General features: G+C 41.0%; 1 protein-coding gene across 5 annotated transcripts in view; it reads left to right on the forward strand.

Annotated features, from left to right (window-relative positions):
• Nucleotides 1-3521: 3521 nt before the first annotated feature.
• Fam161a (family with sequence similarity 161 member A) overlaps nucleotides 3522-14460 on the forward strand; it is a 22637-nt gene continuing 11698 nt past the window's right edge. For 2 of the 5 annotated variants that reach the window (XM_023720875.1, XM_023720878.1), the window contains exons 1-4: nucleotides 3522-3769; nucleotides 10902-11134; nucleotides 12334-13479; nucleotides 13841-14008. In XM_023720875.1, the coding sequence (XP_023576643.1) occupies nucleotides 3596-3769; nucleotides 10902-11134; nucleotides 12334-13479; nucleotides 13841-14008 (1721 nt within the window). In that variant the 5' untranslated portion in view covers nucleotides 3522-3595. The remainder of the gene's footprint in view (nucleotides 3770-10901; nucleotides 11135-12333; nucleotides 13480-13840; nucleotides 14009-14460) is intronic. The other 3 variants (XM_023720876.1, XM_023720877.1, XM_023720879.1) reach the window with 3 other exon arrangements.

Here is a 14460-nt window from a genome sequence, read left to right on the forward strand (position 1 = left end):
TTTTTTTTTTTTTTTCAGAACCGGGGATTGAACTCAGATCCTTTCGTTTGCCAGTCAAGCGCTTATCCTACTGAGCCATCTCCCTGGCCCCTAGACATTTCTAATGTCAATAACAACACTTCAAGAAAATTGTGCAAAATAAAATGGAAGTCATGCATTCAGACAGATAAGGTGCTTGGGAGACAGTAAGGAAGAAAGGAAAAACAAGAAGGGGAAAGATGAAACAGTGAAAGAAATATATTAGCTTGTTTTTATTTTACCAATACTAATATAGTACTTATTCTGCAAGGTATTGTTCTCAGCATTTTACAAACACTAACTTACTTAATTCTCATTACTAGATTTTATAGAACAGGCAACCTAAGCAGGAAAAGAGCCAAGAATGGCCTAACAGCATCTGGCCTACATAAGGCAGGACCAGCACCTGAACACAGGCAGGCAGCCTTGCAGCAGTCTGTGTACTTAGCCCCTCACTGGCAGAAAAAGTCTTACTTACTGTTGAGCTATCTGGGTTGTGGGTGCTAATGTCCAATAAGACTTCCCTTAAAATACTCAATATGTGGTTAACTAAGGAATTTTTGAAGCTCTGTAACAACTACTTTCTCAAACATCAGATTATCTGGTTGTGAATTAATATAAAGCATGGAAAAGAAAAAAAAATAAAATAAAAGAACCTGCTCTTGAATTGCTAAAAAAGAAAGAAACAACTCTAATGTCCATGCAGATTAATAAATAAACAAAAAGATACCTTTAAGAAAATAGATACTTCAGAAACATAAAATAACAGTGCAGAATAAATTTTAAAGTATTTCATATCTATAGCTATTATATTATCAATAACATAAAAACAGAAAATTCTTTTAGTATTAGAAACATTCAAGGGGCCGGGGAGATGCCTCAGGGGCCAGGGAGATGGCACAGGGGCCGGGGAGATGGTTCAGTAGAATAAGCGCTTGCCTGGCAAATGCAAGGGCCTGAGTTCAATCCCCGGTTCCACAAAAAAAAAAAAAAAAAAAAGAAAGAAAGAAAAAAAGAAACTTTCAGTGAAGTACTATTCAGAAATTAAACAGGAAAGATTATAGGGATGAATCTTTTTTTGTTCTTGTTTTTTGAGACAGGGTCTCACTTTGTAGTGTAGAGTGGCCTTGAACTCACTGTGTAGCACAGGCTGACAGCAGTCCTCCTACCCCATGTCCAGTTATATGGTGGTGAGTGTTAAAAAAATAAATAAAAAAGAGCAGGTATGGTGGCACACATCTGTGATGTGCTAAGCAAACGAAGCTGAGTGTGGGGCTGGGGATGTGGCTTATTGGTAGAGCTCAGAATGTGTGCAGGCCCTTGTTTCAAAAACAGAAAGAAAACACCAAAAATAAAGATGAAAATGCTGAGAGCCAAAAGAGTATACTGTATGATTCTATTTATATGAAATTGTGGAACAGTTGGGGGAGAGTAGGGAACAGATTGGAAAGGAGCATACGGGATCTTTCTGAGAATGGAGATGTTCTGTATCTTATTGGGGGTATATTATCATGGTTGAACACATTTTCAGAATCCCTCTAAGTGTATATTCAATATTTATTCATTTCACTGTCCTATATAAATTTGTACCTCAATACAAAAGTACAAAAACAATTCTTCTTCTGATTATGCCAGATGTTACCTTCTCTTGTAGCCCTGCCCACGTCTGCTCTGTACACTTAAAGGTTATGTTATTACATCTCTGCAGTTTAGAATATTCCTGGTAAACTGCTTATTTCCAGTTCTACACACACACACACGCACACACACACACACACGTCCTGCCTACTCATTCCCATTAATTTATTGTTTCACTTTAATCTAACATTCTTGTAATGTTCCAGCATGTGGACTTGCTTTACAAGGATTTTTTTCTATTGGGTTTGCGTTGAACCCCAGCAGGGACACATGCAACCACAAAACTAGCTGCATGTTACTGACTCCAGTTTGACACCCTGTCACTTGGATATCCATGCCTCTTGGCTTCAGTTCAGAATCAACCAGCCCCTGAGAAGCAATTGCTTGGCCAAAACAAACGGTAACCTGGAGGAGATGGAGGACTTCACAGATGCTTACATTCCAGCAGACCAACAAGAAAGGCTTGTTAACCTCAGCACTCGGGAGTCTGAGGCAGGAGGATCCTTGGGAGTTCCGGACCAGCCTGGGCTACAAAGTGCGCTCAAAGCCAGCCTGAATTGACCAAAGGACGCGGAGGAGAAGGCTCAGGCTCACCACATAACACAGAAAATACTGTAACTTTACAGTGGTGACAAGAAGTGGCAGCCTCTGCCTTGAGAAGTAGAGGCTTAGCTTCAGTAGCAGGAGGTCGAGACTACTAGGTCTGCTATGTTGAGCGTTGGTTTTTCTTACAGGCAGGTAGTGCAAAGAGAAGGCACTATTTGGGGGACACAAATCCCAGGTGGACATTAGTGAGGGTGGGGTGGATGATTTTGCACCTGTGGTCGCTATTGGGCTCACGTGGCTCTATTCCTGCCACCTCCAATGTGACAACCCAAGGCACACACCAGGTTCATACCACCTGAGCTTATTGAAGAGAGCCTAGCACCACCCAACTCTGGCGTTTTGTAGAATCCTCTTTCTGATTGGTCGACTCCTGCTAGCTAGCTCTAAAGTCAATCAAAGGAGAACGTGTCACACTTCAGTTGCCGCTGGCTACAAACGCACCTACCTTTTCAAGGACTGTCACAAAACACCACCTGCTTCCTGCTGCTTCCTCTGCGTCTCCTAACATGTTATCTTCAAAAAATGTGTTTCCTTTGTATCAAAAGTCTGCATTTAGGCGGTTAAATGCGAAAAAGGAAAAGAAGTTCCCTGTTGGGTCCGCCAACCTTCTAAACCAACAAAGAGACTCAGTACCAACTCGCATTATCCAATAAATTGGATATCATTTTGTTTATTAGTAATAATTACAACAGTGCTAATGGGACCTCATTTTAGCGACTAGCTTGAAGATGAAACTATACTTCGTGTCCATGGTAGAGTCATTTGTATAGTTGCAATTATAGTCCCAGAATGCCATGTTGAGCTGGAGATTTTTATTATAAAGTGTTATTACTTTAACGTCTTTTTATTTAAAGAGTTTTGCTAATGTAATTCAGGCTGGCTTCGAGCTCATTATGAGCCCAGGCTGGCCACGAACTCAGGGCTACCCTCCTGCTCACCCTCACGTGTTCTAGGACGACAGGCGTGCATCACCACACCTGTCATAACTGATACTACTTTATGAAAAATAAGTTAAATTGAAAAAGTAAAGAAAACGAACAAAAAAGAAAGAAAAAGAAAGAAAGAAAGAAAAGAAAAGAAAAGAAAAGAAAAGAAAAGAAAAGAAAAGAAAAGAAAAGAAAAGAAAAGAAAAGAAAAGAAAAGTTAAATGGGTAACTTTGGTTTCTGGTCGCATGTGAGGGTTTGAATGACTTTTGGTCCCTCGCGGCTCCTGTAGCATCCTTAGTAACCGCGACCCTAGTAACCTCCCGCCAAGACCTGCCAGGTCGCGGAAGGCCGCTCCAGTTTACCCGCCCCGGGCCAGCGCTGGCGCTTTGGCCTCGGAGGTGGGGTGATGGCCGCCTCGCACCGGGAGGCGAAACTGGCGGCCGCCAGTCTCCACCTCCCGGTAAATCCCCAAACCGGAGCGCGGGTCGCCCAGTACGAGCGTGAAGACCTCTTAGAGGCCCTGGCGGCGGCAGTCTCGCTGGAGGAGGATGAGAAGGTGTTGCGGCCCGCGCGGGCGTGGGTAATGCGAGGGCGGGACCCGGGCGGGGGCTGGAGCCGGGCGCGGGCTGGGTGCGGCGCGGCGCTGGTGCGGGTCCCAGGCCCTCCCCGACCGGCTGGACGCACGGGGCCTTGTGCAAACCTCCGTACCTGGTGATCCTGGTCTACCACCTTCCCTTTGCCTGTTCGCCCCTCCGAAAAAATATTCAAAACCGAGGTGTTTAAGAGATTGTACTGAAACTTTTTTGGAGAGAACTTTTTTTACTCTTTTTCTACTCTGCTTCCTACCCCCTCCTGCACCCCCAGCATCTGTTGAACTGATTTTTTCCCACTTGAAGGCTGGGCCACCCCATGATAAATAAAATAAAAATTCAAGTGAATCAGCTGTGCCATCAGGTGTGTTTTTCACTTCTTGGTTATTAGCATATTTTAGCACAGTTCATTAGGTGTTTAAAATCATCAAGAGTCCAGTGGATGGTATAGATAAGCATCCATGCAAGCAGTTTACTGAGATCCCAGGGTTTCCTAAAGAGGTCTTCAGGGTGGAGCCCTGCAAAGATCAACTTTTCAGTGTCAGACCTGTCGTGCCCACCTGTGCAACAGGTGGAGACCAGAGCCTACCATCTGCTCTGTTCACTTAGATGACGAGAAGCTTGAATTGTCGATATAAATCTCTTTATCCCCAGTTATGGTTTCTTAATACCACATGCCGAAAGCTGCTGAGATGCAAAACATTATGGTCCAGAGCTTATCAAAATCACCGAATATTTTGAAATTCTAGTCCTTGTAATTATACCAGAACTTCAATGAGAGAATCTATAGCAAACGTTTTATGGCTAATATTTTACAAACACCTTGAGGTTAAAGTGAGTAAGGCAGATTGAGACCCTGAATGTGAATCAGAATTGGAACCCTGGGAACACTTCCATACGTGAGAAAGCTACCCTTCAGCGCAATGTACACTAGGTAGCAGAAGAGGCAACGTGATGATGGAAAAAGATTTGAATGGAGGAAGGGATGAATTTTTTTTGAACCGGGGATCAAACTCAGGCCCTTGCACTTGCCAGGGAAGCACTTATTCTACTGAGACATCTTCCTGGCCCCATGGAGGATTTGGAGTCCTGGACTAGAATGTGTTTGTTTGCTTGCTTGCTTGCCTTCCTTCCTTCCTTCCTTCCTTCCTTCCTTCCTTCCTTCCTTTGGATCTATTTTCTGTTACTTGCTAAGATATGATTAGGATATGACTTCCTTAGATCTCAGTTTACCTATAAAAGTACTGTAATAATTGTTTCCCTTTCCTATCTCATTCGTTAGAACCAGATGAAAGAATGTATGCCATATCTAGAGAGCACTTTATACAAATTAGCACTAATGATAACAACTGCCCATGGGACTGTCATTTGAGCAACCTGCTTGAAAATTAAGTTTTACTTTGGTTTGTGGTAGTCATTTGTATAGTTGTACTTATATTCCCAGAATGCCATGTTAGACTACAGATTTGTATTATGACCTGCTACTACCTTAGGAGTGATCATTTTATACAATGAACTCGTTTCAAAAGGACAGGATCTTACCAGAAAAGTATTTTAAGTTTGCCACTCTTCTGAGACCACCACACATGAAAGACCAAATGGGGGGTAACTGACCACAGTAAGCTTGATGGCCGGGGGCACCAGGGCTGCAACCAGTGGTGCTGAAAAGGCAGAAAAGAATGCAGGAGCCAGTCTTTCCCTCTTCACAGATTGGCCTGGGTCTCAATCTTGATTTTTTTTTTTTTTTTTTTTTTTTTTTTGGCAGAACCGGGGATGGAACTCAGGCCCTTGCGCTTGCCAAGGAAGCACTTTTTCTACTGAGCCATCTCCCCAGCCCTTGATTTTGAAAGTTTGACTTGTCTCAACTTTGTCATCTATAAAATACAGTAAACTCACATACTATTTCCATCCTACAAGACTTACTCAAAACCTATCACAATAGGCCTCTTTTGGTCTTCTGATTTTGCTAACCCCAGGCCACCCAAATCACCCACCCTATCCCTAGATCATCCCCATGTGCTTTCTCTTTACTCCCAAGCATCCACATGCCCTTTGGAGGATTTTGTGCCCATGTTGGGCTGAGGGCATGCTCCTTTAATCTAGCTTTAATTAGAGTTGTCAGTTCATAGGTTCAGCCATGTAGAAATGTATATTTCAAAGTTAAGATTTGACTGAATTTTCTAGTGGAACAACATTCTATTTTTCTTTTTATTATTATTTTTTTTTGACATTTTATTTTTCAACAAGTATTCAGCTTTTTTTTTTCTTAATGTGTTTAAGACAGGGTCTGTAGGGTCTAACTACATAGATTGGACTGTTTTCAGCCTGCCAAGTGCTGAGATTACAGGTGTGTACTACCACACCCAGTCTCAGTCGCCTTCTCAGTGCACGTTGGCTGCTGCACTCTGCCAATGCAGGCGCTTTAGTCAGCTGAGCTATCAGGCCGGCCTCAGCATTTATTAAGTGCTAGTCACTAAATGTTCAGTGGTAAACAAAACACATCTAACTCATATCATGAGGCCTTTCAGCTTGGTGGAGAAGTTATTCGACAGAATGTGAATAGTCAAATGACTGAAAGATGGGAAACATTGGAAAATAAGTGAACAGACTATGATGATTTAAAGACGAAATAAATAGGAACCTACTTACACTGAGTTGTTAACATGTACAACCATACCTGAAGGGTGAGAAAGAACAAGCCTTGGAAGAGGGCATGGTACAGCGAGAACAGCATATGCAGAAACCCTAAGATATGAAGAGAGCTTTGTGTGATTAAGGACCTGAAAGAAAGCCAGCAGGACCAGGAAGTGGCGGGGGCGGGAGAGGATATATGTTTCTGTTTACATTTTGGAGAGATCACTCTGATGTCTTTGTGGAAAATGATCAAAGCATTTGATGCAACAAAGGTAAGGAGACTGGTTAGGAGGTTGTTGTAGTTCAGGTGCTAGAGACAGTGATTTGGACTTGTGCGTACAGAGGTGATAGCAAGATGTGGACAAGTCGCTGAAGAATGTTGGGACATACTATTGGGTTCAATATAAAGGCCAAGGAAAAGGAAGAAATCAAGGAGGTTTATTCCCAGGTTTCTGGTTTGAACAGCTGTGTGGAAGGTAATATTACTGAATCGGGGACCATTGGCAGAGGAATAGTTCTGAGGGGTGAGTGCAAATCAAGGTTTCAATTTTTAAACATGGTGAACTTGAGATGCTTGTAGAGCCATGAAAAAATGTGTAGAGGACGTTGAGCTGTGGTGATCTATGGAGCCTGAGCTGGAGATTTATATTTTCAGCATTCTTAAAACAGCAGCAGTGAATAAGGTCACGTAAGGAGAAAGCAGAGAAGGCTGCCATGGAGTTGTTAAGAACCACAACATTCAGGCTGGGCATGGAACCTAAATCCTAGCATTTGGGAGAATCACCACAAGTTCAAGACTAGCCTGGACTACACAGCATGACCCTTTCTCAAAAGATAAACAAACCAGCCCTCAACATTCAACAGCAGGTAGAGATTTAGGAGCAGCCACAGTGGTGGGAAAAGTAGGGAGGAGGATGGAGGGCCCCTGTTCACTGTACCAGTAAGGGAAAGTATCATGTGCTGCATTTCGTCCCTGGAGGGAAGGAGCCCCAAAGGGAAAGTTTCATAGGTAAGTTGAAGGAACTTCCCTCTGATGGTTTCTGTATTCCTAGAGAACCAACTGTCAAGGGTAAGGGAGCATTTGAAGGGTGGGAGCAGTTAGAGGAAGAAGCAAGGGACGGGTAAACAGAACTGCCAGGGACAGGGAAGCATGGCTGCTGAGCAGGCCAGGTGTCTGGCAGACACTGTGCAGTGTTTAGTGCAGAATTTCTAGTCACAAAACATCCTTTGTCTTTTCTGCTAAGCTACAAAGCCAGCCTGGGCAACATTGCAGAGACTGTCTCTTAAAAAATAAAATTGGGCCAGGGAGATGGCTCAGTAGCGTAAGTGCTTCCCTGGCAAGTGCAAGGGCCTGAGTTCAATCCCCAGCTCCACCAAAAAACAAAACAAAAAAAAAAAAAAACAAAAAACAGATGTTACATAAAGGGTTTAGGCCCCGCTTACACCTCTGCCTGCCCCAAAGAAATCTGGATATCCATGCTCTCCCCAGTGGTAACCACTGTTTAAATTTGTTATATATTTTATTCTTGAGCTTTTTTGATCTCCTGTGTGTGTATTTTAATATGTGGTAGCATGTTATAAAGATACAAGTTGGCTTTTCTCTTTTTATTCATGGGGAAGTAGCCATAGTAGTACATGAGGTCTGCCTTGTTGCTAACACATCTTTTCCAATGGAAAAAAAAATTTCAGCATTGTAGGCTACAACCCCAACTATCCTTATGGGTACTGATCTAATGAAGCCGCAGACACTAGAAGCATTCATTATCTAAGTGGGTCAAGCCAGTCTCAGGAAGATTATCTTCTGATAGAGTGGCAGCATTTACAGGGCTCCACAAACACCAAAACGATTAAAGGGAGAGAAAAATCATGTCCATGCCTATGTTGATATACTAAATGTTTCTGAATGTGGACAATTACAGAGGATATTAACACTGAAAGTCATTTCTTAGTTGTTCATCTGTCTTTGGTAAAGCTCTGTGAGATCAGTTTACCTGGAAAGCTCTGTCTTGTATTAACATTACTAAGCTGAACAGAAGTTGGCTAGTATGCAAAAGTTAGTGCATAAGAATTAGTTATCAAGCCTGCACATCTCTTCAAAAGCTACTCATCTTTTGGTCTTTTTTTTTTTTTTTTGTACTGGGAATCAAACTCAGGACCTTGCACTTGCCACGCAGGCACTTCTGCCACTGAGTGACGTCCCTGGCCTTCTCAGTGTTTCCTCAAATCAGTGGTACCTTAGTTCATGAACTTAATTCACAAGGGAAAAGATGGCCATGGTCATGTTCATCACCTGATGCAGAGTTTGCAAACAAAAACAAAATTTTGCCAAATGCTTCAAAAAGTGTTCAAGGAGCAAAGGCACCAACATAGCTCTTCCAGGTCAAAATACATTTGATTCTTTTTGTTTAAATGATTGAGATAAAATTTTAAGAAATATTCTGAAAGAATGAGTAAGAACAAATGGATGCTTTCATCTAAAAATAGTTCATCGGAATACCTTCAAACTGCTTTAAGGGTAGTAAAAAGTCTTTTCCTTAATGTTCAATAGAATGAATATAGCTCTTTAATTAGTATCTCTTTGCAAGATTCAGTCATGTGTAAGAGTAATTATTATTTTTTTCCTGTGGTAGAAACTTTTGTTTGTTTTTGTTTTGTTTTGTTTTTTTTTTTGAGATAGGCTGTGCAGTTCAGGCTGGCCTTGAGTTCACTTTGTAGCCCAGGCTGGTCTTGAATTCTCAAAGATCCTCCTACACCAGCCTCCTGAGTGCTGGGATTACAGGTGTGTGCCACCACACCCAGCTTTTTTTTTTTTTTTTTTTTTTTTTTTTTTTTTTTTTTTACCAGGGATCAAGCTCAGGACCTTGCACTTGCCAAACAGACACACCACTGAGCCATTTCCTTGGCAATTAGGTTTTTTTAATCATAGATTTGTTAGTATAACAAATTTGTGCGTCAATTATTTTGAAGGAAATTTCATTTTTTTTCATTTGTTTTCTCTAAATTACCCGAAATGTTGGAACTCTGACCTCTTATACACTGTTTTTATCCCATTATATATCAGCTGGGGATATAGCTCAGCAGCACAACACTGGTGAGGCAAGCTCAAGGTTGTGAGTTCAATGCCCAGTACCAATAAATAAGTAGGTAACTACATTAGTAACTATTACTTATAATTGACTTTTCTGAATTTTTATGTTGGGAGAAAGTAAACTGATTTATTTTTCTAGAGCCTTACCTGAGTGAATCTTTAGTTTTCATAACAAATATACTTTTAAAATGTTTGAGTCTGTTTAAACATCAAGCTAAATTTATAATCATGGCTGATATATAATCATTTATGCACAGTGTCATAAATAATTTCAACTTTCTCAATTGAGAGCATATTAAAATGTTTATAAAGAAACAGATTTTATCTCAGTTATATCTGGAATATCCATATATGACTGTGTATATACAGAATAATCTTTGTTCTGTTTTCACTGTCAGAGTCTGTGCCCCCTATGGAAGTTACTGCTCTTTTTTTTTGGAAATCACTATTCTTGTTGTCCCCCAGGAAAGACTGTTCTAAAGTCAGGCATGGTGGCACATGGCCATAATCCCAGCATCAGGAGGCTGAGGCAGGAGCATTGCCTCAAGCATGGCAAGTTCATGAGTCAGCCTGAACTATGTAGCAAGAACCTATCTCAAAAAAAAAAAAAAAAAAAAAAAAACGAAAAAGAAAAAGACTGTCCTGAAAATTCCAACTCCCCTCGTGGCCTCTGAGTCCCCTCTGCAGCCTCATCTCAGATGGCTTCTTACCAAACGATGGAGAACTTTGTCTCCAGCTCTCATCCCCTCCTCTGTTCTGCCTTCTCTGCACTGGCCCACCCTGGAGTCTCACTGAAGAGTTACAGGGAATGGCTCTGGCTTCTGTTTGATTGATTTACAGCAGAAGGAGCTGTGCTCCTACTCATCCAGAAGAAGGCTCTTTATAGCAACTGTAAAAAGTGATTCGTGCCGAGTGGGCTGGTATGTGGTTGTGACCCCAGCCCTCGGGAGGCTGAAGGAAGGAGAGGCAGAAGAAGCAGAAGCAGTGTAGTGGGACTCTGTGTCAAAACAGGATTTTTAGAAGGGTGTAGTGATGTGACTTAGAGTATAGCGCTCGCGTGCCCGGTATGCTGAAGGGCCCTGACCTCAATACCAGTATTGAAAACATCAAAAGTGATCTGGTCCATCCTGCTATAATGTGAATATACTGCATTAATTCTTGGTTCATCCAGGAATCCATCTATCCATTATAAAATAGATTAAGCAGCATTTATTTTCTGACAGTTTGATCTCTCTTGTTCTTAAAATAGGATTAGAGAAAATGTACACCAACCTCAAGTAATGTAACCTAAAGTAATGTAGCCTACCAAGGTGTAGACCCTTTGGGAAGCTGCATCTGGGTCAGTGTCATTTTAATTTCTTTGATTCCAAACACCATGTAACAGGCTTTTCCCCTGCCAGGCTGATTCTGACACCAACTCTGCAGTGCAGGGAAGAAGTTTCAACTATGGCAACATTGTGAGCTTTTCTGACATCCGCCACTCTAACGAAGAGTATTTCAGGAAACTAGAGGAGCTGAAGGCTGCTCACATAGAAAGTATGGCAAAATTAGAGAAAATGTACCAGAATAAATTAAATTTAAAGGAATTTCAGCCAGCGACCATCAGGGAAGATATTCCCAGCAACTCTTCCAGGTAAGTGCTCAGTGCCATTTGTGCACTATAAAATAAGATGTACCCTAAAAATGTGGAATGAAATTATTTCAGAATATTTTCTCTTAAATATCCCTTTGTGCTTTTAATGATACACAGAAGTATGATTTTATTCAAAATGACCAGGAAGATAGCTCAGTAGCATAGCACCTGCCTGACAACTGCAAGGTCCTGAGTTTGATCCCCAGTACCCAAAAACAGTAGAAGTTTTAATGACTTGTTGGTTTACTAGGTGGCTTCTTTCTTTGAGAGTCATTTGGTGGCCATTTGGTTTTTCCTTTTTGACTTAACACTCACAGACCTGTACATATATGTCAAAAGATTTATATTGTGTCATTTTTTTTACATATTGTGTCATTTAAATGATAAATATTAAAGTTTAATTTTAAAAGCTTAGTCTAATATGTGGATTAACTTATAAAGATGCTGGGCTTGGGCCAGAGAGATAGGTCAGTGGTGTAAGCATCTGCCTGGCAAAGGTGAGGTCCTGAGTTTAATGCTCAGTACCAAACAGTTAGATGCTGGGCTCAGTGGCACAGGCCTGTAATTCCAGCTACATGGGAGGCTGAGGCAGGAAAGTGTCAAGGTCAACCTAGATAACTTAGCAAGGCACTGTTTCAAAATTAAAAATAGCTGAGGGTATAGTTTGGTGATAGGGCACTCCCAAGTTTGATCCCACTACTCTGAAAGAAAATATGTATATAATACATATGTAACGTACACACACACACACACACACACACACACACACACAAAGATAGAGAAAAGAGAGTGACAGAGAGATACATAATATACCAATACAGTATAGCTGATACCAATACCATCTCAGGTATAGTTTATTATTATAGTAATGCCTAGTTTGTTCAGTTTGTTTCCTAAACAAAATTTGAAAGAATTTTACTGCTATTCAAAAACTCCACATTGAGTGACAAACATAACTGCGGCCATCTTCCCCAGAATCATAAAACAAATTAAGTTTGTGAACCAAGGTACCACCGTGTAGAGAGTGGTACTTCAGTTCATGAACTCAATTCACTTGATAATTCTGGTTGCAAACCAGACTGGCCTAGGACCGAATTCAAATTCAAAGGTTAGGTTCAGTGTTAACCTAATGGGGATAAGCATGTGACTTCAGCTTAATTTTTATGTTTGTCACATATAGTTCTATTTATTCTTCTCAGTTCTGTATCGGAAAATAGCTCCTGTCATCCTGTTGTGTTAATGACGTCGCTTTCGGAGCCAGACTTAGGCCAGTCTTCCTCCTTGTATACTTCTTCCTCGGAAGAAGAGCTGCCCAACCTAGAAAAAGAGCATCCTGGGAAAAACAAAATAATGAACTATGCTAAGGAGCTCATTAGCAACATGTGGAAAGACTTTTGTGTTGAAGATTATATTCAGGGTGAAGATACTGACTTCCAAGTAACTGAAAAAACAAGAAAGAAACCAAAAAGATGGGTGCCCACAATTACAATACCTGTACCTTTTCAAATGATGATTAGAGAACAGAAGAAAAAAGAAGCCATGAAATCTAAATCAGATATAGAAATAGTACAAAAACTGCTCAAAAACGAAGAAGATTCAGAGTGTAAGAAGAAATTCCGAGCCAATCCAGTTCCTCTGAGTGTCCTCCTTCCCCTGTATCATGAGCTAGTTAAGCAAAGTGAAGAACGGAGGAGGGCTAGGAAGGAGAAAAACAGAGAAACTCTTTTGGCCTTACAAAAGCCATTTACATTTGTTGCAAGGGAAGAACAGAAGCAAGCAGCCCGGGAAAAGCAACTGAGAGATTATTTCAAGTCTAAAAAGAAAACATATCGATTTAAAGCCAAACCCATACCTCGATCTACTTATGGTTCAGCCTACAGCGACAAGTTAAAAGAAGAAGAGCTCCTTCGAAACATTAGGACACAGCTGAAAGCACAACAGCTTTTACAGAATTCTTCCCCTCTGCTTTATAGACCAGGTTACAAACATGTTAGGAACCCCAAGTGTCCTGAACAGGCTGGGAAATTAAGGAATAAACACAAGGCCAGGTCCGAGACTCCTGATGTTGAGGACCTTCCTGAGGAGTATAAGAAACGCTTCTCAGAACACAAGTGTCCAAAATTCTCAGCAGTCCAAAAACCACCTGATCTTCATGTTACTTCGAGTAAATCTGCTGAAAGGGAGAACAATTTGGTAGATGAAGAAAATTTGAAACAGGCACGTTGCCCTCATCTGTCTCCAAGGCGTAAGTCATCAGGAAGAAATGCAAGTGCAAAACCTGCGTCTTGCAGCTGCAGGCCTCCAGTGCCCACAGTGTCCTCCAGAGGACGGGAACGAGCCATCAGGTAAACCTGGGACTCGGACTGACTGGATTGTGCTTGCTAAGCTAGTGAACATAGCTCTGTTGGGTTTATAGTGGTGAATTTGAAAAGATTAAGAAACTATTATATCTGTAACATATTTTACTATATAATGAACATTGTGCTAAGGGTATTTTTTAAAGAAATGAATGCATGTTTTTTGTGAATCTTTGGGGAAAGAAAAGGTTACAGTTAGCCTTGATTGGCTTTCCAATTTCACAAGTCAGATCCTTCCCAAAAGGTTGGGTTTTCTTTCTCCCAACCTTTGAGTCATTTCGTGTTAAACATGTGTTAAGCAACTTTCTCTTGGCTTAAGGTGAATTAAGCCTTAGTTTATTGCCCTCAGGAGATCACTTGAGGAAAAGAAAATGTTGGAAGAAGAAAGAAATCGGATCTTAACTAAGCAGAAGCAAAGAATGAAAGAATTACAGAAACTCCTGACAACCCGGGCTAAGGCTTATGATCCACATCAAAGTTTAGCTCAAATGTCTAAATCTAAAGTAAAATATCTCAGGTATCCTGAAAGAATTCGGAACATTGGTTTCCAAACTTGCTTTCTCTTTCCCTCCCTCCTTTCCTTTGTTCTATTGTTTCTTTTCACAAGGTCTTACTCTGCAGTCCAGGCTGCGCTAGGAACTGCACTGAATAGCATAGACTGGCCTCACATTCCTGGCTCAGCCTCCTGAGTAGCTGAGATTACATGCATGCTCCACTATGCCTGTTTTTTTTGTTTGTTTGTTTTTGTTTTTAATCAGTGGATACCAATGTATAAACAGATTGAAAATGATAATAGTATTTTAGTTTATAGATTAAAATTGTAGTTACTTATATCTAACATATTTATGTGTACACACACATACACACACACATCCTCATGGTAAGAACCAATGTATGCACTTACCTCTGAGAATGATGAAGCTGTGTTGATGAACATACACTTTTGGTGCTGTGGCCATAGTTAGGAGA

This window comes from Octodon degus, unplaced genomic scaffold (genome assembly GCF_000260255.1).
Source record: "Octodon degus isolate 3935 unplaced genomic scaffold, OctDeg1.0 scaffold00078, whole genome shotgun sequence".
Taxonomy (NCBI): Eukaryota; Metazoa; Chordata; class Mammalia; order Rodentia; family Octodontidae; genus Octodon; species Octodon degus.